This window comes from Pseudozyma flocculosa, assembly GCF_000417875.1.
Source record: "Pseudozyma flocculosa PF-1 unplaced genomic scaffold scaffold00012, whole genome shotgun sequence".
Lineage (NCBI taxonomy): Eukaryota > Fungi > Basidiomycota > Ustilaginomycetes > Ustilaginales > Ustilaginaceae > Pseudozyma > Pseudozyma flocculosa.
In genome coordinates, this window is record NW_006920880.1 from 797,894 (window position 1) to 819,441 (window position 21,548).

At 66.2% G+C, this 21,548-nt stretch overlaps 7 protein-coding genes across 7 annotated transcripts in view; 4 read left to right on the plus strand and 3 right to left on the minus strand.

Annotated features, from left to right (window-relative positions):
- Window positions 1–1,927, minus strand: part of PFL1_03993 (uncharacterized protein) — a gene marked incomplete at both ends in the record, with an annotated part of 2,711 nt that extends 784 nt beyond the window's left edge. Inside the window, 2 exons of the mRNA XM_007881516.1 lie at window positions 1–1,697; window positions 1,916–1,927. The exon at window positions 1–1,697 is cut by the window's left edge and continues 784 nt beyond it. Of these exons, the coding sequence (XP_007879707.1) occupies window positions 1–1,697; window positions 1,916–1,927 (1,709 nt within the window). The remainder of the gene's footprint in view (window positions 1,698–1,915) is intronic.
- A 2,673-nt stretch (window positions 1,928–4,600) lies between these two features.
- PFL1_03994 (uncharacterized protein) lies at window positions 4,601–6,550 on the minus strand (the record flags this gene model as incomplete). The annotated part of the gene is made up of 3 exons (XM_007881517.1): window positions 4,601–6,055; window positions 6,183–6,248; window positions 6,356–6,550. The coding sequence occupies 3 exons, from the start codon at window positions 6,548–6,550 to the stop codon at window positions 4,601–4,603; spliced, it is 1,716 nt and encodes a 571-aa protein (XP_007879708.1).
- Window positions 6,551–8,638: 2,088 nt separating this feature from the next.
- On the plus strand, window positions 8,639–10,204 carry PFL1_03995 (uncharacterized protein; the record flags this gene model as incomplete). Its single annotated transcript, XM_007881518.1, has 3 exons — window positions 8,639–8,718; window positions 8,813–8,836; window positions 8,932–10,204. 3 exons carry the CDS (start codon window positions 8,639–8,641, stop codon window positions 10,202–10,204), a joined length of 1,377 nt encoding a protein of 458 aa, XP_007879709.1.
- A 1,818-nt stretch (window positions 10,205–12,022) lies between these two features.
- PFL1_03996 (uncharacterized protein) lies at window positions 12,023–14,059 on the plus strand (the record flags this gene model as incomplete). Its single annotated transcript, XM_007881519.1, has 1 exon — window positions 12,023–14,059. The coding sequence occupies one exon, from the start codon at window positions 12,023–12,025 to the stop codon at window positions 14,057–14,059; it is 2,037 nt and encodes a 678-aa protein (XP_007879710.1).
- Window positions 14,060–14,755: 696 nt separating this feature from the next.
- Window positions 14,756–17,263, plus strand: PFL1_03997 (uncharacterized protein; the record flags this gene model as incomplete). The annotated part of the gene is made up of 1 exon (XM_007881520.1): window positions 14,756–17,263. The coding sequence occupies one exon, from the start codon at window positions 14,756–14,758 to the stop codon at window positions 17,261–17,263; it is 2,508 nt and encodes an 835-aa protein (XP_007879711.1).
- Window positions 17,264–17,447: 184 nt separating this feature from the next.
- PFL1_03998 (uncharacterized protein) lies at window positions 17,448–18,886 on the minus strand (the record flags this gene model as incomplete). The annotated part of the gene is made up of 2 exons (XM_007881521.1): window positions 17,448–18,285; window positions 18,453–18,886. The coding sequence occupies 2 exons, from the start codon at window positions 18,884–18,886 to the stop codon at window positions 17,448–17,450; spliced, it is 1,272 nt and encodes a 423-aa protein (XP_007879712.1).
- Window positions 18,887–19,851: 965 nt separating this feature from the next.
- On the plus strand, window positions 19,852–21,382 carry PFL1_03999 (uncharacterized protein; the record flags this gene model as incomplete). Its single annotated transcript, XM_007881522.1, has 2 exons — window positions 19,852–20,526; window positions 20,621–21,382. The coding sequence occupies 2 exons, from the start codon at window positions 19,852–19,854 to the stop codon at window positions 21,380–21,382; spliced, it is 1,437 nt and encodes a 478-aa protein (XP_007879713.1).
- Window positions 21,383–21,548: the final 166 nt, after the last annotated feature.

The following is a 21,548-nucleotide window of genomic DNA, read 5'->3' on the forward strand; positions in this document are numbered from 1 at the left end:
TGCTGCGCCTGGTCGAGCTGCGGCGATCCGAGCTGCGGCGCTCCCCAGCCCTCGCCGCGCTGCTTCTGCTTCCGCGACGACCTGGTCTGCGGCAGCGGCGGCGAGAGCATCTTGCCCAGCAGGCGGCCGCTGTTGGTCGGCGTGATGTTGCCGCCGTCGGATCCGGCATCGCCGTTGACGCCGACGGCGCCGGCGTCAGCGTCTGGAAGCATCTGGGTCGAGCTCGTGTCGCCCGTATCGAGAGCCGAGCCGGCAGCCTCCTCGAGCGGGTGCGGCGCCGCAATAATGGGCTGCTCGTCGTCGGCGTGCATCACCGAGCTGCCGCGGCGCGAGCGCTGGCTGCCTTCGGCGTCGAGCGCCTCGCCGTTCTCGTCGACCATGCGCAGCCTCGGCATCGTGTCGTCGCCGACGGGCCTGCCGGGCGCCAGCCCGACCGACTCCCAGTGCTTGATCGACTTGTCCGCCCACGCCTCGAGCACCGGCCACGCCTTGTACTCGCCCGCCAGGCGGAATCCGGCGACGCCTTCGCCCGTCCGGTCGCCTCCGCCGCGGCTGGCGCCGCCTCCGGCGCCCCCAGCAAAGTAGCTCTCGTAGCCGATGGCGTCCTCCTCGTCGTCGCTGCCGGACGACGGCTCGTCGAGGCTCCACAGCTCGCCGCTCTCGAGCTCCTCGGCGAGGCTCTGGAGGAAGCGTCCCCAGCCGCCCTCGCCCTCACCGCGCCACGCGACGACCTTGGTGTCAAAGTCGCGCCCAAAGATGATGACCTGGCCAGGCGCGCCGCCGCCCGAGGGATGCGGGGCGAGGTCGACGCCGATGTAGTTGCCGGCGCGGTCGGTGATGAGCGGGATCCAGCCGCGGCAAGAGTACTCGGCGCGGACCCACTTGTGCGGGCAGCTCGACATCTTGGCGCGGACGTGCGGGTTGGAGCCCGTCTCGGGGTCCTCGTCGACGGCGCGCCAGAAGCGCCACTCTTCGGCAATCTCCTCGACGCTGAGGAGCGGCAGCCCGAAAAACAGGCCGTCCTGGCACGACTGGTTCGACTCGAGCTCCTGGCCGTCGTAGCAGAGGTACGACTCGCGCACGGCAGCGGGCAGCGCGAAGCCAATCGTCATCTCGAGCTCGTCGAGCGCCTCCTCGGTGGCGGGCCAGTTGAGCGTGTCGGCGATTTCTTCATAGTGATCGTCGCACCACGCGCGGATCCGGTTCCAGGTGTGACGCAGCGGCGGGTAGGCGGTCGAGGGGATCATGACGCCCGTGGCCGAACGCGCCGCGCTGGCGCCACCGCCACCGCCGCCGATGCCGCTGCGGGCAGAGCGGCCATTGACCGGCGGGACCAGCGTCGACGAAGAGGCGGACGGGTGGAGGTTGGTAAAGTCGCCGACAGAGGTGGTCGAGAACGACGAGGGGCTCTGCGCCGCCATCTGGTACGGCGACGTCGACCGGGGCGGCGGGTACTGGCCGGCACCGGGCGAAAGGACCGTGGGCGAGTCCTGGCTGTAGGCGCCGTTATAGGGCTGCGACCAGGCGTTGGTGTTGAGCGAGGCCGGTGGACCGCGTCTCGACGACGATGGCAGGCCGCTGCCGAACGTCGACGTCTTTCTCTGGCCGCCAAACGGGCTCTGGTTTTGCGCGCCGCCAAAGAACGACGAGATCTGGGTGAAAATCGAAGGCCCAGGCATCTTGTCCGCGGGTCTCTGCTGTTGAAGGAAGGACGCCAGGGACGAAGGGCAGTTCGAGGTCAGGCTCTGCGGTCGTGGTGGCAGTAGGGTGGTCGTCTGATGGGCCGTGACGACGACAGGTCTGAGGGTCGTAGCAGGCCGACGAGCCCTTGCTTGGAAGGGCGAGCGCCCTCCGCCCTCGTCCTCCTCGGTCGACGAATCGGACAGAAGCGGTCGAGCTGTTTGCGTGGACTCACCTTCGCCAGCATCAATCCGGTCCGCTCAGCGTGCGAACGGACAAGCAACGAATCCCGAGTCGGAAGGTGATACGAGGTGGGTGATGGGACGGGTGGTGTCGCCTGGCGCACGGGCCTCGAGGCACGATAAAAGCGTAGGGGCTAGCGGTGGATCCGTGCCCGGGCGGAGGGGTGAGCTGGGCCTCGAGCTGTGCCTTTGCCGGGAGCTGAGGTCAGGTCGTGGTCAGGCCGCAGCAAGATCGATGTGGGTTGGTACCAGAAGAAGCGAGCTGCTGCGCGAAGGACCGTTGTACCGATCGATCGAAGGACAGCGGGAGATAGCTCGAGTGCGTCGAGACAGAGTGGCCCAGCAGTAGAAGAGGCGTGCGTGCTGCCCGAGCTGCAGGACCGAAGCAAGGGGGAGGCCTGCAAAAGGTACGTGGCCGATGGTTGAAAGCGGAAATGGGACAAGAAGCAGCAGGTGGCGGCCAGATGGCGGAAGAAGTCGACTGGGTCGGTCGGTTGAGGAGGGCCAGACGGGAACGGTCGCTGTTGGCAGCAGTCACGGCCCAAGGAGAGTGGTCGCTGGTCTGCTTGCCCCTGGGAGAGGGGGAGCGAGAATCAAAGTGGGTGCGAGAGTCGATGAGGAGGCTACTGGTGGGCGTTGGGCCTCGAGCAGGTCTTGGTACGGGCCGATCTGGCGCGAGGACGTGTTGCCGTCGTCTGCTGCCTGCAAGCGGCTCGAGCTGCTAGTCGATCCTGTGGATGCTGGGATGCGGCAAAATAGCCGGGAGGAGACCGGAGCGATAGGTGCGGCGTGTGAGGATAGAAAGGCGGCCGAAGGTTGCGGCGAGGTGCCAGTCGAGTCGGCGAAGAAAGCAAAGAGATGGAGCGGCCAAGAGGATACCCAAGGACGGGGACGGCGACGGCGACGGTGACGGGGACAAAGGAGCAGCCGCCCACGGCAGAGTGTTGGTCGATGGATGGGTTGGCAGGAAAAGGCAAAGAGCGACAGAGTGTCGGCGGTGGTAGCGTGCGATGGTGGTGCGACGGCAAGCGGCTGTCGGTGTCGGCGGCGGCGGGGATGGTGGCCAGCAGCAGAGGCGTCGGTCGTGGTGATCTCTGGCTAGGGAGAAGAAGCAAGAGCAGCAGAGAGGCAGGTGTGACAGAGGCGAGGCCCAACACTTGAGTACTCACGACTGGCAGCGACAGAGGCAGGCCAGGGGCAGAGGCGCGGTGAGGTGCGGTGCAGTGCGGCGAGCTGAGGTGCGTGCGTTGGTGTGTTGCGCCGCCCGGCCTGCCGCTGCTGATGCTGCTGCTGCTGCTGCGTGCCGTTGAGCGGGCGGGCGGGCGCGCGAGCGAGCGAGCAGGCGGCCTGCCTGCTGGCCTCTGGCGGGTTTTTTTCAGCGGGCTGGCTCACGTACGGCTGCGCTGGGGCCGCCGCGACGCCGATCCACAGCCAGCCAGCCAGCCAGCCAGCCAGCCAACCAGCCAGGCGGGCGGGTGAGGGAAAAAAAGATCCGCACTCGCCTGCCTGTCTGCCTGCCTGTCTGGCTGCCTGCCTCGCTCTCTGGCGCCTGCTGGGCGTGCGGCCGTTACGCAGGGCTGCACCTGGCCGCCTGCCTGCCCGCCTGGCTTCAGCCTCCGCTCGGTCACAGCCAGCCAGCCGCCGTCACACAGGCCAGCCCGGCCCAGCCCAGCAGAAGAGAGACGCCGGCCTGCTGGGCGTGCCGGCGCCAGGACGAGGTCCGAGGGAGGCTTTTCCTCGAGGGCGTACCTACGTCGATCTGTGGCTGCGCGCCCGCGGACCACCGTTCCCCTCCGTTGCAGGCAGGCAAGTCCCTGAGGGGTCGGCCAGCCAGCGCACAGAGGAACGAGGTGGCGCCTGCTTCTCTTTCTCTCTCTCTGCTGCCGCTGTGCTGCGCAGGCGCTCGTTGATTGATGCCGCCGCCGCCGCCGCCGCCGCTGCCGCTGCTGCTGTACGTCGTCGTCGTCGTCGTCGAACAACCTTGCTTGGTCGTCGCCGCAGCCGCCGATGCAGACGGCCAGCCAGCCAGCCAGCCAGCCAGCCAGCCAGCCAGCAAGGAGACCCGTACGGCGGCATCCCGGCGGTCGAATCTGTTTGCCAGGAGGGCTAGCCAGCCTGGTGCCGGCAGAGCAGGCTAGCGTGCGTCGCTCGAGGCTCGGCGACCGAAAGACCTGCTGCTGGCCTGGCCGACCGACAGGCGCAACGGACCCTTGCTGGCTTGCCTCGTCGCTCCTCCAGCCCGCTCGCTTGGGCTGGCTGGCAGGCCTGGCCTGGCCCGCCCAACGCCCCCACCTCCCGATCCAGTTCCGACCAACCTCCCGATCCAGTTCCGACCCACCTCCCGATCCAGTTCCGAGTTCCGAGCAACCCTCAGGTTGCCAGAGAGCGCGGCATCGGAAAACGGCGACGCCCCGCTAGGCCAGGCGAGGCCACGCCCGTCCTGGCGGGCCACAGATGCAGGCGCCAACTCGACCTGACCTGGCCTGGCCTCTACCACACCAACTGCGGCAGCCGCAGAGGTAAGTCGAGAGCAGACGTCGCCTCCTGGCAGCAAGCAAGCAAGCAAGCAAGCATATGCATCATGATTCTTTAGTCGATATCCGGAGAGGCGAGTCAGAGGCGAAAGGGAGAAGGCGAAGCACGGGGAGAATACATCAGGAGGAACAGAGGCCCAGCATCTACTTTTCCGAGCCGGCCGCCTCGAGCTTGTCGTCGTCCGACGCGCTCGCGCTCTCCGACGCTCTGGCGACCGCGGACGGGGAGGATCCGGCAGCAGCAACAGGCGCGACGTGGAACTGGTCGACGGCGGTCGAGGCAAACTTGCGCGCCGAGACGCGGTTCTCGAACAGGACGTCGAGCTCGCCCGTGTTGCGGTGGCGCGTCTCGGGCAGGCGCAGGTAGCAGTAGACAAACATGACGGTGCAGCTGCCCAGCCAGAAGAAGCCCGACTTGGCGCCCCAGTTCCACTGGTCGGCGGCGATCATGCGCGGCTGGATCGTGTTGGTGACCAGGCCCGTCAGGTTGTACGACGTGCGCGCCAGCACCACCGTCTTGGCGCGCAGCCGGCTCGACGACAGCTCGGCCACCAGCGCGTAGCAGACGGGTCCGATGCTCACGTTGTAAGAAAGGTTCAGGACTACCATCATGGCGCCGATGGCCAGCGAGGCTGACTTGGAGCTGCTCACGCCGAGGCCGCCGATGACGAGGCACGTCAAGCCCATGATGACGACGCCAAAGAGGTAGAGCGACCGGCGGCCGAAGCGCGACATGAGGAACCACGAGACGATGGTGCCGACGACGTACATCGAGTTCATGCCCAGGTTGAAGTTGAACGAGTTGGTCTCGCTCAGCCCGGCCTTTTGCAGGAACAGGACCGCAAACGAGATGAGGGGCGAACCGGACAGGTACTGGATCGCAAAAACGACGCAGGCCACCTCGGTGCGGCGCCGGTTGGTGCCGCGGAAGCAGTCGAGGAGCGTGGCGCCGGCCGTCTCGGCCTCCTCGAGTGCAGTCGTGTAACGGATGAGGGCGAGCTCCTCGTTGATCCTCGCCTCGGACCGCTGGTCGGCGTTGGTCAGGCGCCGGATCGAGTGCTTGGCCTCGTCGTAGCGCGCTTTGCGCACCAGCCACCAGGGCGACTCGGGCGCCAGAAACGCGCCAACAAAGAGGGGCACCGGCCAGATCCACTGGAGCGCGAAGGGCAGCTTGTAGGCCAACTTGCCGTGGATGTCGAGCGTGGCGCGCGTCACGCCCGACGAGAGGAGGATGCCGACGCCCCAGCACATGTTGACGTACGTCGTGAGGAAGGGCCGCAGCGCCATCGGGCAGATCTCGGACGCGTACGCCGTCGTCAGCGTCTGAAAGATGCCCCACGGGATCCCGCACAGCACCTCGCCCAGCGACAGGATGGGCAGGCTCGGCGAGAAGAACGTGGCAAAGATGCACGCCGCCATCATGGCCATGGCCGCCATGTAGGTGCGCCGGTAGCCGAATCGGTCCGAGGCCCAGCTGTTGATGGCGAGCCCGATGATCTCGCCGCAGACGGCAGAGTTGGTCAACCCCGTCTGCCACGCCGACGACAGCGCGTAGCCCCCCTTGCCGTCGGGCTTCCCGTAGCGCTGCAGGAACTGCGACTGCAATGACCACCGGCGTCGTCACACGGCGTCCGGTAGGAAATCGGGGGCCCCCCCGTGCGTGTCAGCAGCCATCTTGGACGATGCAGCGGAGGCGGCCGAGTCGTGAAGGATCGCCTCGCCTCACCTGTCCGAAAAACGAACTTATAACGATAAGATCAAAGCCCTCCATGATGAGTGCCGTCGAGAGTAGCTGGGAAGGGCAGGGAAGGTATTCAAAGGGCGTGCATGGCAAACTCAGCCCCGACCGACGTCAAACGTCCGCGCGTGCCGCAGCTGGCGCCGAGATCAGGAACTTACCGCCGACCACGCCGCCGCCGTGCTGTGCCTGCGCAGTGCCTGTCGGATCGTGAGCTTGTGCGCATCGTCGTCGGCCTTGGCGGCGAGCTGCGCTGTGTGCTTGTGGTCCCCGTCGAGCCGGGCGGCCAGGTTCTTTTCCTCTGCCGTGACCAGCGCGGTGGGTTGGGCCGATCCGAGTTCAGATACGTGTTCCATTGCGTTGATCAGGAGTGTTTCTCGAGCGATCGCCTGACGGCCAACGGGAAGCTGGGAGGGGAGGATGGCTAGGTCGCGACTGCTTCGTGGGAGGGGGTTAAAGGGAAACGTGGGTCTGAGCAGGAAATCTGCATGCAGCACGACCTCATCGGCCTTATATCGCATCGGATACTCTGTCACTCTGATGCCAGGCAGCCAGCGGGTCCGCAACGAGCTTGCATGCTGCTTCTCCAAAAGCGACAGAGGACGGAGTCGCCATGGCGCGCTGCACGATCCCCATGGGGACCCCACAAGGGGCCGGCCCCGCGTGGGTCGTTGTGACCATTTGCGGGACGGCAACCCGGACACAAAGACGACCTCAAACTGCAGACTGAAGGAGGAATCGCGGCCGGTCTGATCGAGGGAGAAGGGGTACGAGATGCCGGTCTCGTCTGGCGCCGGTACCTCGCCGTGGCGCTGATGTGCACCATCCTTTGTTTGGGAGAGGGAGACGGACCGGCGACTCTGATAGCTGTCTATGCCGTGGCACGGACCTGACATCCGTAGGCAGCGCGGGTTCACAACGGCTGGGCTGTACCTGAGCCTCTATGATGCACGTCGATGCGCGAGTATGCCGACGAGAATGCCGACACTGCTTTCTATGAGGAGCTGAGTCGATGCCGGATCATAGCGAGGGCCAAAGGACGATCGAAGGCCTTCTTTGAGAATCAAAGGAGCTGGAAAGACGGGGGCTTCCGGACGCGAGGCCAAGCACGGACACCCCCACATCGAGCCGATGAAGCTGCGCACAAACGAGGCGGGGCCCCAATGCTGCACCGGAGTCAGATCTGACCGTGGTCAGATGGTGGCGACGGCACTTTTGGCGCCTGTGTATAGTAGCTCAGTCAGGGCTGTCGGCCCGAAAGATTGCATGGCGTCGACACGGATGCAGGTCTCCGGTCTCGGCTTGGACCGCCGGCTTTTGTCTCTTTTATTTTTTCTGGGTGTCGGTGTCCAGCGTGTGCGGTCATCCGGCCACGCATCAAGCGAGTGGGGGAGCCGTATCGTGCCTTTTCGTCGGGCATCAAAGAGGACAGGCAGGTGGGCTTCATCCGTGGCCCGACACCGGGGATGGGATCCGCCGCGCCGTCGAAAGACCCCGTTGTCGCTGTGGCGCCTTGGACGCAGACACGCTCGCTGGCCCTGCCGTTGTCCACAGGCTAGTTGCTGGCCTTCGGGCTAGTCAGGAGGCTGCACTTCAGCCATGCTGTATGAGATGAAGAGGCACGGATGTAGACGGTATCTGCTTGCCCCGCGTTGCAAGGGAGTGCGACAGCGCCCCTGCGCGGCTCATTGTCACTGCCGGCATTCTCCTGCCTTTGGTCGATGGCCGTGGCACCCCAGATTGCCTCGTTCCCTTGTCCGCTCCAACAGAAGCTACAAACGACTCGTCTCTCCACTAGACTGGATGGTTCACGAGCGAGAGAACGAGAGAACGACAGGGCACGACTGTGACCGGCGACGTGTACGGTTTGTTCGCGCGCTGTTTCCCCACACGGCCAGGGAACGAAGTCAACGCTCTGTAGACATGGGAAAGCGGCTCTCGAACCAGCTCGACTGGAGGCAGGTCGAAATCGTCCAGCTGCATCTTGGTCGACCACCATCGATGCCGTCCAAGCCCAAGCCAGACTCTTGCACCATACCGGCTTCGGCTTTCTATCCATGTCGCTCCGAGTTCTATACGATCTTTCCAGCGGACCAGCAGCGTAGGCTGCTTGACGCAAGGCGACAAGATTGCCGGTCGCAGCAGGACCAGGACGGGATACTGGCCTCTCGGACGATCATTCGCTGTGGCAGTCAAGGCCTCGTGCCACCATCGAGCGGCCAGTCCACGGTTCCTCACGGTCTCGAAGCATCGCACGCCTCGATACAAAAGCGCGCTCCGAGCCTTGCCATCAGCCTATCGTCCTGGAAATCACCCTTCTGCACACCTTCCTGCTTCCTATCGACCCCGCCTCTGACCCCCCGACCTGACTTTGCGCTCCTCGGCTCATCATGCGTTCCAGCTTCCTTCAAGTTCTTGCGGCCTTGCTTGCTGCTGCACCTGCGATGCAGGCGCTTGGCCAGAGCAGCCTGGGCGGGCAAGGCTATGTCGACCTCTCCGTCAAGGGTGCTGCACCCAAGCACCTGTGAGCACAGAATCCTTCCGGTTCAGCGCGCTTCCCGAACCCGCGCTGATTCGAGTGTCTGCTCCCATGCCACGCTTCCAATACCAATTGATAGCGGAGCTGGTATCCTTTACGGCGTGTGAGTCCCATCAAGCCTTCTCAGACACCCTCTGTGGCAAGATCGAGTGCTGATCTGCAACGCCCTCCCCCCTTCCTTCTTGTGACCCTCGCCAGGCCGAACGACGCTGCCTACACGCCCGACAAGGCCCCCGTACTTCCCTCCGACCTGTTCAACGGCGCCGGCATCAACGTTGTGCGAGCCGGCGGTGCTCAGATCAAGGCCTACCCTGGCTTCGTGTCGAGTCTCGAGGGCTACAAGGGCCGGTTCAACTCGACGCTCCAGAACTACCGGTACGCGCGCGCCCACGGTGCCCAGTTTGTGCTGCTGCCCCACGACCTCTGGGGCGCCGACAGCTTCAACGCTGCCGCCAAAGTCTACCCCTGCGACAACGGCAACTGCGACCTGTACGGCAAGTTTCTCGACCAGCTGATTTCGGACCTCAAGTCCAACGACATGCTCTTTGGCATGCACATCGACATCTGGAACGAGCCCGACATCCAAGGCTTCTGGCCGCGCAGCCAGGACCAGTGGATCCAGCAGTACAACTACGCCTACCGCAAGTACCGTGCCGCGCTGGGCCCGCAGGTGCTTCTCCAGGGCCCGACGACGTCGTCGCAGCCCAACAGCGGCAACGTCTGGTGGCAGAAGTTTGGTGCCAACATCAAGGCCAACCCGGACGTGCAGCCGGACATCTACTCGTTCCACCAGCTGCAGGGGCGCAAGGCAGCCAACTGCGGCAACGACCCCGTCGTCTCGGTCCAGGGCCTGGAGGACGTCAAGAAGGCCCACGGCCTGCCCGATAGGCCGGTGCAGATCAACGAGTATGCCGGGAGCGACGAGCAGACGCCCGCCTACAGCGCCTGGTTCCTCGAGCGCTTCGAGCGGTCGGGCGCCTGGGGCCAGCGCGCCAACTGGGGCATGTGGCACGGCCTGCACAACGACATGGCCAAGCTGGTCGGTGGCGCTGACCAGGGAGCGTTCTACAAGCTGGGAGACTGGCACGTCTACCACTACTACACCCAAGTCCAGAGGGGCGTCGTGGCGCGGGCCGGTGCGACGGGTTCGAACTGCTACGACCTCTATGCGACCCAGGAGCCGGACAGCGGCCTGATCCACATCCTCGCCGGCACGCGCGGCCAGACGGGCGCGTACCCGGTCGTCGTCAGCTCCCTCGGCTCCGTCGCGGCGTTCAAGGGCAAGACGTCGCTCCGCGTGCTCGTCAACGAGATCCCGTACAACGGCGGCGGGCGCGTCGACGGACCCGTCACCGTCTCGCACGCCGACGTCGCCGTAGTCGACGACAAGCTCACCGTCAACCTCGACATGAAGCTCGACAGCGCCTACACCATCGACATCTCGGTCCCGCCCGCCGCCGCTGCCCGTTGAAGCCTTCGCCTTGCCAAGGAGTGAAGGATGGACGAAGAGTGGAACAGCGGACGCCCTTTGCGAGGGCTCCGGAGCGTCCTGATCTGCCTCGAGTCGAAAGAGGATGCCACGGCTGGCCGAGACGAGAGCGGCGGTAGCATAGCGTAGCGACCATCCTCGCATTTCCTCGCCTTTTCCAGTCTCTTACGATTTCAATACACGACTGCACAACACGAATCGGCATCTCTTCTTTTCCGTAAGGTCTTCGCGTGCGCGTTAGAATGGCATCGGTCCGAGCCTGCCTTGCTGAAGCACAGAGAGCGAGCGAGCGAGCCTGCGCGACCTCTGCCAGCCTATCTCTGCTGATTGCAGTCGATACGACGCGGAACGAGGTGCTCGAGAGCAGAATTGCAAGGTTCATGGTCGAGGCTGTTCCAGTTACGCGTGCGCGCCATGGCATGCTCTTGTCGTTGTCTTCGAACGATAAAAGGGGACGAAATGTCGGTACCTGCAGTCCTGGGCGCAGAGCGAAGCGACGGCAAATGGCCTTCTTCTGCCCCTAGCCTATTCTTCTGGTGCATGAGCCCCTGTTCGGCTGTTGTGAGGAGCCCGACCGCATCATGGACAAAGACCAGGCAGGGAAGGTCGAGAACAGCTACATACATAGCCCACGCCACGGAGCAACCGCGAAGGCACGGGAGATTGCCGAGAGATGATCGCCGAGCGGCCTCGCCGGGTGGCAGCATCAGCACGCCTATACGACGACGGCGACGTACACCTCTCGAGAAGCGCGTCGGACAGATGCTGGGCTCACGGCGACCGGCGACGAGCGAGGTCCCAACGGGGTCGAACGGGTCGGTGCCACCTCGGTCTGCTCTACCTCGCCTGGTCCTCTTTGCCACCAGATTGCCGTGCCGCGCTTGCCCGCCAACGACGGCGAACAAAGCGTTGCACCCCCTGCAGGGCCTTGTGCCAATTTGTGTGGGGTACATACATATGTATACATGTGGGTCGAGAAGAAACGGGCATCGTCCCCTCGACTCCGGCAGTCAAAAGGCGAAGAGGGAGCAGGTCAACTGTACGTCCAGCGGCGGCACAGCGGCTCCGTATCCAGGTACATATGTAGGCCGACCTGGATGGCCGATAGCGTGAGTGTACATACAGTAGGACCGCAGCGACCAGCCCGGCCCGGCTCGGATGGCTGAGTGTGGGGCAAACAATGACGCGGTATCGGCACCGCGACCGGCGTCTCTTTGTGCGTGCGTTTGGGAGTGTGCGACGCCGCACTCCCGAAGGCTCTATTGTTGACGGCACCTCAACGCGTGACCTCGCTGCCGCAGTCCTCGCCATGTATGTGGGTGGCGGCGGTGGTGGTGGCCGCGGTTCAGGACAACTGAAGAAGCGTGGCGTGCCCTTTTGCGGCTTCAGCCGTGCTGCTCGCAGAGACAAGCGTGTGGGGTCGTCACGGCCGCCTCCAGACGGCCCGACCGTTCGTCGAGCTACCGAGCTGGCAACTTGGCCCCGTCCCCTCTCCCCCACGACCACGATTGTCTAGTTGCCGGCACCCACTTGCATCGCGTGCAGACTCTGTCGCCTGCTCTGCTCGGGCAGTCAGAGGATCATAGCGGGTCACGGCTGGGCCGCGCCGGAGGCAGGTCCATGCTCCAGCGGCGACGACGGATGCGCTCCTTATAGGAGCGCTCTTGCTCGCAATTTAGGTCCCCCCTTTCCCACTTCCCATCCCAACACATCCTCAAGCTGCCAGGACATCCCTCCTTCCAGACGTCTTCTCAACGCGCAGCCCGACTTCCTCTCGCCCGATCGCCTTCTGACTGTACGATGCTCTTCGAACAAGACGGAAAGCTCGTCTACCGCTACGGCGGCGAGACGGTCGTCGTCGAGGCGTGGCACGACAATGCGCTCCGCGTGCGCTCCACCATGTACCCCAAGCTGCCGGACGAGGACTGGGCGCTGAGCCAGCCGCGTCCCGCGCATGCCGCCGCGCCCGTCGTCCGCGTCGACGGCGCCGCGGGCAGCAAGGCCGGCGGTACGATCACCAACGGCAAGATCAAGGCCACCGTCTCGGCGAGCGGAAAGCTCATCGTCACCGACGCGCGCACAGGCAAGGTGCTGCTGGAGGAGTACCAGCGTCGGCGCGACGACCCGACGGACCCCAAGGCCAGCGCCATCCTGGTCGACGCGCGCGAGTTTGCGCCCATCGCCGGCGGCGACTTTGCCGTGACGGCGCGCTTCGAGTCGCAGGACGTCGATGAGCGCATCTACGGCATGGGCCAGTACCAGCAGCCCAACCTGGACCTCAAGGGGTGCGACCTCGAGCTGGCGCAGCGCAACTCGCAGGCCAGCGTGCCCTTTGCCCTCTCGAGCCGCGGCTACGGCTTCCTCTGGAACAGCCCCTCGGTCGGGCGCGCCGTCTTTGGGCGCAACGTCATGTCGTTCGAGTCGCGCAGCTCGCGCGCCCTCGACTACTGGGTCGTCGCCGGAGACTCGCCGCGCGACATCGCACAGGCCTACGCCGCCGCCACGGGCACCGTCCCCATGATGCCCGAGTACGGACTCGGCTTCTGGCAGTGCAAGCTGCGCTACCAGACGCAGCAAGAGCTGCTGGAGGTGGCGCGCAAGCACCGCGGCCTCGGGCTGCCCATGGACGTTATCGTCGTCGACTTTTTCCACTGGCCGACGCAGGGCGACTGGCGGTTCGACCCGACCTACTTCCCGGACCCCAAGGCCATGGTCGACGAGCTGCGGGAGATGGGCGTCGAGCTCATGGTGAGCATCTGGCCCACGATCGACGTGCGCTCCGAGAGCTACGCCGAGATGCGCGAGCGCGGCCTGCTGGTGCGCGCCGAGCGCGGCATCGCGACGCAGCTCGACTTTTGCGGCCAGACGCAGATGGCCGATTTCACGTCGCCCGAGGCGCGGCGGTACGTGTGGGCCAAGTGCAAGCGCAACTACGCCGACCTGGGCGTCAAGGTCTTCTGGCTCGACGAGGCCGAGCCCGAGTACGCCGTCTACTCGTTTGACAACTACCGCTACCACGACGGCCCGCTGCTGGCCGTGGGCAACCGGTACCCGGTGTGCTACTCGCAGGCGTTTTACGAGGGCCAGCAGGCCGAGGGGCAGCGCGACGTCGTCAACCTGGTGCGGTGCGCCTGGGCGGGCTCGCAGCGGTACGGCTCGCTGGTCTGGAGTGGAGACATTGCCTCCTCGTGGGGCAGCTTCCGCAACCAGCTGGCGGCGGGGCTCAACATGGGCATGGCGGGCATCCCGTGGTGGACGACCGACGCCGGTGGCTTCCACGGCGGCGATCCCAACGACGAGGGGTTCCGGGAGCTGCTGGTGCGCTGGTTCCAGTGGGCGGCCTTCTGCCCCGTGATGCGGCTGCACGGCGACCGGGAGCCAAAGCAGCCGCAGTACGGCACGACGGGCGGCGCCGAGTGCCTCAGCGGCGCGCCCAACGAGGTGTGGAGCTACGGCGAGGCCAACTTTGTCATCCTCAAAAAGTACCTCTTGATCCGCGAGGCGCTGCGCGACTATACGCGCGAGCTCATGAGGCAGGCGCACGAGAGGGGCTGGCCGGTGATGCGCACCTGCTTCTTTGAGTTCCCGGACGACGCCGAGGCGTGGAAGGTCGAGGACGCGTACATGTACGGCCACCGCTTCCTCGTCGCGCCCATCCTCGAGGCGGGACAGACCAAGCGTCGCGTCTACCTCCCGGCGGGCGCCAGGTGGAAGCGCTTCCGAGGCGGTGCGGCCCAGAGCGAGGCCGAGGATGGCGGCGAGGCCTGGCACGGAGGAGAGACGGTCGAGGTCGACGCGCCCATCGACGACATGCCCGTGTTTGAGCGGCTGCCGTAGACTAGGTCGGGGGAGCCGGTAGCCGTAGTCTGGCCCTGTAGTGCAACGACCTCTTGATGACGATGGTGGGGGTGATGGTCCTGATGGCAGACGGCAGGCGGCAGTCGAGCGACGGCAGAGAGCTGGTGGCTGTGCATCGCGGTTCGGGCCGTGGTCCGAGAGACACGCCACCAGCAGCAGCTAGCCTGGCCAGTCAAGCCTCGGAGGGTTGCCAGACCCTTGGCTCGCACTCAACACACTCTGGCCCTCAGTCTGGCTGGCCTCACTGGCCTCGGCCTGGCCTGCCAGTTTTTGCGCGCGCGGGCCATGGGTCGGGTCGCCCCGCTTGGCTCAAATTCATCACTGACCTCGCTCTCCGCTCTCTCCGCTCTCCCCGCCCCGCTTGTGACAGCCATGGCGTGGCTCGCCTCCTCCATCTTGCACCTACCTAACTACTCTGCGTACTGCAGCCAGGCCTGCTCTCGCCGCCATCACCACATTCAGCGCCACCACTACTCCTACTCAATGCTCCATCGCCTCGCCTCGCCTCGCCCGGCCCCGCCGCTTTGACTGTGCCTCGCCAACCCGCGCCCCTTCAGGGATGACGGCCGCCCCGCCCGCCCAAACCTGCGCCCTGGTGGACGTTCCACGGCACTCGCCCGCTCGTCACCCACCGCATCCTCGCAATCGCTGAGCCCGCCCGCCCGCCGCCCGCACATGGCTCCCAAGCTCACCCGCATCTCAAAGGCCTGCCGCGCTTGCTCCACCAAGCGCAAACGCTGCGATGGCCTCTCGCCAGCGTGCACCCCCTGCACCCTCGCAAACGTCCACTGCGAGTACGTAGACACCGGAAGGCGTCGGGGAAGGCCACCAAACAAGCGCGACCGCGACCGCCATGGCGATCTCCCGCCCCAAGCCCAAGCTTTGGGCCCCTCGCGCTCCACGGCCGACCTTGTTGCTGGCGTGCACCGCGGCCGATGCTGGAACCCCGCGGCGTCGGACTCGGCGCCTGTCCAGCCTAGCCCTCGCACGCCGTCGAGCTTCCCAAGGCCTACGCACCTGGACCCCGCTGCTGCCGCCGCGCCGCACCTCGAGCGCAGCCTCAGCGTCTTCGCAACCGGCCAAGCCACGCCCGCGCCGCGCAACCTGCCCTCGCACATCGATGCCTGGCACGACGACCACCGCCTCCGACTGCCTCCCCTCACGGCCCACAGCGGCATCGGCTTCCCAGATGCATATGCATTCGGCCGCACCTTCCCCTCCCGGTCGGACCGGCTGCGGCGGGCGCAGGCCATCGACCACGACGCCACCGACCCGCACGACGCCCCCGACCGGCAGGCACCCACCGCACACAACTTCCACCGCTTCGGCACCGACCTCGAGCGCCTGCCATCGACCGTCGTCCGCTTCCTCTTTGACGTCTACTGGCGCCACTCGCACGGACACTGGCCCTTGCTCTACAAGCCCGACGTGGTGCGCATCCCCGACGCCCGCCTTTCGACCGAGATCCGCGAGCCCCTCTTCAGCGCCATCATCTGCACCTCGGCCTCGATCGCCGCAGACTCGCCCGCCGCCCACCGCTACGTCGAGGCCATCGCCGACGCCGCCGTACAGCGTACCATGCAGGCGCTCAGCAGACCCAGCCTCGACGTCTTTCAGGCGCTCCTGCTCCACGTCGTCCGCGTCTTTGGCACCGGCGACGCCCGCCAGGCTTCGCTGCTCCTCGGATACGCCATCCAGCTCTGCACCAACCTCGGCCTGCACCGCCCGCGCCAGAGCACCGTTGCGCGGATGAGCGTCGGCGAGTACCAGGCGCAGCTGCGCTCGCTCTGGTCGTGCTACTGCCTCGACAAGGTCATCTCGGTCGAGATGCGCCGGCCGCCCTCGTTCCGCTTCGACACCATCGCCGCCGAGCTCACGTCCGAGTGCGAGCCGGACGAGTTTGAGGTCGTCTACGAGGCCTCGCCCGTCGTCGAGGGCGGCGATCCGGCAAAGGTGCTTGGCCGCCTGCATGCCCTCTCGCTGCTCAACCTCACCACCCGCATCCTCCACATGCTCGAAAAGGCGCTGCTAAAGTGGGACCATGGCGTCGTCGACGACCACGACGACGAGGTGCTCCTGCTCCAGCGGCAGCAGTCGCACCTGCCGCTCACCTGGGAGCAGAGCCTCGACATTGACCGAGAGCTCCAGGAGCTCGTCCACCGCTGGCCCCAGCACCTCCGCATCGGCCCCAACAGCTCGGCCGCCGTGCCCAACGTGTCCTGCCTTCTCATCGAGGTCTACATTGCCAAGATCCTCAACTTTCGGCCCTTTGTGCTGTGGAACGAAGACCTCGCCGCGGCGTCGGCATCGTCGTCGTCGTCGGCAGCCGCAGCGATGGCGACTTCGTCCGTGGCCCCGGATGGCGATGGGCCACCCGGCACGGCGGCGGCGGCAGTAGCGACAACGTCGAACCAACACGCGTCGACGGCCGCCTCGATCTGTCTCGCCTCGGCGCTGTCGGTCGTCCAGCTGTTTGGTGGCATCTCGCGCTCTGGCCTGCGCTTCATCGCGAGCAACAACATCTACTCGATCTTCACCGCCGCGTCCATCCTGATCCCCTACACTGCGGCCGACTCGGCCTCGCTCTCGCGCCAGTGCCGAGCCGCCGTGTGGAGTTGCCTCTGCTGGCTCGACGAGATCTCGGCCACTTCGCGGCTGGCCAAGAGGCGCAGGGACTCGCTCGAGACGGCAGCCAGGCGCCTCGGGTGGGTGCCCAGCCCGCCGTCGGGCGAAGACGCGGAGGCGAATGGAGCAGGTCCGCCGCAGCAGCACCCGCAACAGCGGTATCCGGCCCAGCAGCAACCGCCGCAGCAAGGACGTGCCACTACTGCGACCGAGTGCGATGGCAACCCCGGCAGGGACACGCAGGGCCTGTCGGCGGCGCCGGCACGGCTGCAGGAGGGGCTCGATCCGGCAGGCGGCCTGGCGGAACCGCACATGGCTCCTACCGAGGGACCACCGGCGATGGCGTCAGCGACGCTGCCAGCAGTCATGGACCAGACCGACACGACGGCGGATCTGGACGATCCGAGCCTGTGGATGGCCGACCTGGCCGAACAGTGGTGCATGCTGGGCAGCGAGCCGCCGCCGCTGCCGCCGCTGGCCTCGTCCGACGACCTCTACCTCGATCCGAGCGTGCAGGCGCTCATCAGGCAGTCGATCTTTGGCGACGGAGCCAGTTGAAGTCGACAGGCGCTCTCGGCGCGCCCGGAGCAGAGTGGCAGGAATATCATGACAATGTCCCGAGTTGACCGCCGCAGGCGCTGGCCCGACGCGCGCACTCTATTCTACTCTACTCTACTCTACTCTGCTCTACTCTGCTCTACTCTGCTCCACTCTGGTCTACTCTGCTCTACTCTGCTCTACTCTACATGGTGACAGTGATGCGGTCGCGCAGCCTGGCCGTCATCCGGGCGAGCATGACTGCCAGGCCGCGGTCGGCGTCGACGCCAAAGCGGCCGATTGTGGGTTTGCGCTCGGGCAGGTCGACGTCCTCGTAGTAGATTGCCCTGCGGATGTGGCCGAGGCGCCACGTTTTTAGGATGCGGGCCGTCTCGTCGAGCGACTTTGCGGCGAGGGGGGAGGCGCCTGCGTTGGCGCGTTGTCGGAGCTGGGCGTCGCGGAGGGCCTCTACGAAGCGGCGCTGGTGGGAGGTGAGGTGGGTGCGCGGGGCGGTGAGGGGGATGCCGAGGAGGGCGTCGATGCACTGGATCAGGAAGGACTGGGATCCGCTGGCGCCCGGGCAGCCGTCCCAGCTCCAGGCAAAGAAGCCGCCGACGTAGCGCGCCCAGGTGTCGCGGTTGACGGTGCCTTCGCGCATGTGGCGGTGGCCAAAGGAGAAGGCGGATCGGATGGCGTCGTTGGCCTCGACCATGGCCTCGGAGTCGGTGCCGGCGTCGAGGTCGGAGGCGAGTCGGATACAGGCGCCAAAGAGGGGCAGCGCGATGCGTTCCATCTGGGCGAAGAGCTTGGACATCCACAGCTCGCTCGAGTAGATGCGCGCGTCGCCGAGGTGCTCGACGAGCGAGTAGTGCAGCCGGTCCAGATGGACGTCGTAGTTGTGGTACACCATCGTCGTCAGGCTGCCACCCGTCGAGAGGATGCCGAGGCGCAGGTTGAGGTACGCCATGGCCGCCGTCAGGGGCGCGGGGAGGTGCGACTGCGTCTCCTGCTGCGCACACGTCAGGACGGGCGTGGTGCCCCAGCTGGGTTCCGTGTCGGCGCCGCCGCGCGGATCGATCGAGGACGGTGTGAGGGGGAGAGGGTCTCAGCGTGCGTGGCCATGCTCAGAGTCTCGTGTGTGTTCCGCCCATCGATGGGTGGTAGGATGGGAAGCGGGGGGTGGGGGATGGGGGATGGGGGGACAACGCACCGGTAGTAGTGGCAGAGCCAGGCCACGCAGGCCGAGACGGCGCACAGGCGACGCTGGTCGAGGCTTCGTAGCGCGTCGACGATCTCGTCGGTGCCAGCGAGGCCCTGTACCAGCCAGGCGCGGTTGGCATCGACGTCGCGCTGGCCGAGCGTCGACGGATCGACGACGCCCGTCCTCGGTCCCATTTCGAGGGCGAGGTGGTGCAGCCGCTCGAGAACGGGCGGCCAGTCGGTGAAGTCCGGGTTCGGCGGCCACTCGCCCCCTCCCTCTTCGAGGAGCGATGTCCATGCCGCCTGTAGCTCTTCTCCTGTCGTAGGTGGCGGTGGAGGTGGTAGTGACGATGGCGATGGTAGCTTGTCGCTGGCTATGGACGAGGGCGAGGACGAGGAAGAGGGGGCGAGGCTGGGGTACCACCACGAAACGAGGAACGACATGGCTGGCGTGCTGGTCGTCAGAGGGTTGAGGCTGCCGGGACGAGGTAGGGGAGACACCTGCTCGAGCGGTCAAGGGCCTCTGACTGATATGGTATTTGAGCAATGCCGCATTGACAGGCGTCGATGCACACACCAAAGAGGGATCGCGCACATCGAGATGGCCTTTGACCCGCTCGCGGCCCTCGTCATCGTCGTCGTCGGTGCGCAGCCTGGATGCACTTGACCCGACAATGTCGCCACGAGCGTATCCTGCCCAGCGTGGCGTGGCGTGGCGTGGCGTGGCATAGCGAGCCGGCGAGGTCAGGCGAGGTGGGCGTGGCTGCATCCCTGCCGTATCTCGTTAGGCGCATGCATCTGCCCATGTACATACATACCGCCTGCTGATACCCCGCACGCCGATAACGAGGCGGGGCGAGGCGCAGGCGCGAGCGCCTCGGATCGGGTAATATCTGTCGTCCTGGCGCAACGCGTGGCGAATTATCCGAATTCACCGCTGCGCTGCCCTCTCGTGCCTCCGTGCGATGCCTGAGATCGAAAAATGCCCCGCCAATTAGCCGATTTTCTCTTTTTTACCGGCCTCCTTTGTTGCGCCGCCGAGGCGGTCCTGGGCGCTCCCCAGCCGTCGGGGGGCTCTTTGACCACCTCGACTCTGGCTCGAGGCTCCCTTCTTCTCCGACACTGAATCTTTTTGGTCACCATCGCCACCTGCCCATCCACCTGCCGCTTGCCACTTGCGCTCCCAAGTCGCTAGTCTAATTACTTACTGACCCCAGCCCAGCCAGCCCACTTGACCGGCAAGCTCGTGCACCAGCGACCCAATCGCAGCTACTTGGATACATAGACGCGTCCCAGCCGCACCCGTCCAAGACCGTCGCTGCGAGTCGCAACCCGCTCCTGCCTGCCCGAAGCATCTTCTCCCCTTGCCACCGTCTCGTTTTCCTCGATTTCTGCTCGACGACATCAACATGTCCGCTCCCCACGACGCCTCGCCCTCGGCCGCGCGCAGCCTCCTGTTTGTCGGCGGCGGCGTCTTCGGATCTTCCTGCGCCCTCGCCGCCCTCGAGGCCGGCTACTCGGACGTCACCATCCTCGAACGCTCCACCGACGGCCGCCTCGCACCCGATGCAGCGAGCAACGATCTCAACAAGGCAGTGCGCTCAGACTACTCGGATCCCTGCATGCACCACCTCGCTTCCATGGCGCTCGACGAATGGAACCACAACCCGCTCTACAGCCCGCACTTTAGCAACACGGGCGTCGTCGTCTCGTGCAACACGACCGACCCGCAGTCCAAGGCGGCCAGCTTCGTCTCAAAGGGCTTCGACGTCGCGAAACGCTCGGGCCAGCAGGTGCGATGGCTTCACACGACCCAAGACGTCGTCGACGTCGTCGGCACGCGGAGGCGCCAGGGCGACTTCGCAAAGAGGCCCATCGGCTACCACAACCCCTCAGGCGGCTGGGCAAATTCGGGCGCAGCCGTCAACGCGGTCCTGGATCGCGTACGCTGCCTGGGCGGCAAGGTCATCGGCGCCGCCGAAGTGGTCAAGATCGAGTGGTGCACCGACGCCGGAGCGTCCGGGCACCTCGTCGCCAAGGGCGTGGTGACGAGCTCCGGCGCCTCGTACGCGGCCGACGAGATCGTCCTGTGCCCCCGGAGCCTGGCTCGACGCGCTCATGGAGCAGACGCTGCCAGAGCGCCTCGGTCCGCGTCCCCGGGTGCCCGCCACGGCGCAGACGGTGGCCCTGATCCGCGTCCCGCCGAGCGTCAAGGCCGTGTACCGCGGCGCGCCCGTCATGGTGGACGCCTCGTCGGGCTTCTACTGCTTTGAGCCCAACGACGAGGGAGTCTTCAAGATGGCCACCCACTCATCGGGCTACCTCCATCGACGACCGGACGGCGGCGGGGCGGGCGGACAAGACGAGGGATGCTCGGTGCCGCTCGACCAGCGAGGCTGCTGGGACCTGCCCTCGCACCTGGTGCGCGACGAGGGGCGGTACGGCCGTGCCATTCCGCGCGAGGCGGTGCAGACGCTGCGGCGGGAGCTGGCACGCTTCTGGCCGGAGCTGGCCGCGCTGCCGTTTACGGCGACGCGGCTGTGCTGGTACGGCGACGCGCTGTCGGGCACCTGGCTCATGGACCGCGTGCCGGGCGTGTCGAACCTGAGCGTGCTGGGCGGAGACGGCGGACACCTGTTCAAGTTCCTCCCCGTCATTGGCAAAGTGGCGCTCGAGTGCCTCGGCCTGCGCCCTGCCCGCACTCGCGCCGCGGCTTCGCGGCGTGGCGTGCTCGACTCGCTGCCGCTTGCGCTCGAGCAGAGGCGCGAGTACCTGCGCGGCTGGACGTGGGCCTACCACGTCTGGGCCGATGCCAACTTTGACCCGCAGAGGTTTGATCCCTTCCGCGAGGTGGCCACGCGCCAGCTCGACAGCGTCCAAGAGGCGACGCCGCAGGACCTGCTCCCCCACAGCAAGGGTCCAGCTGCCGCTAGGCTGTAGTGCGGTTCGAGGACGTCTGTCCGACGGGACGGACGGCTAAGGACCACGGCAGTCGTTGATGACCATCTGAACGCGTTGTGACCCATGATGCTGCCCACCCCCCCGTCTGAGTGCGAGACGCGAGCGTGAGGTGGTCAGGCCAGGCCGTGCCGCTGCCTGTACGGCG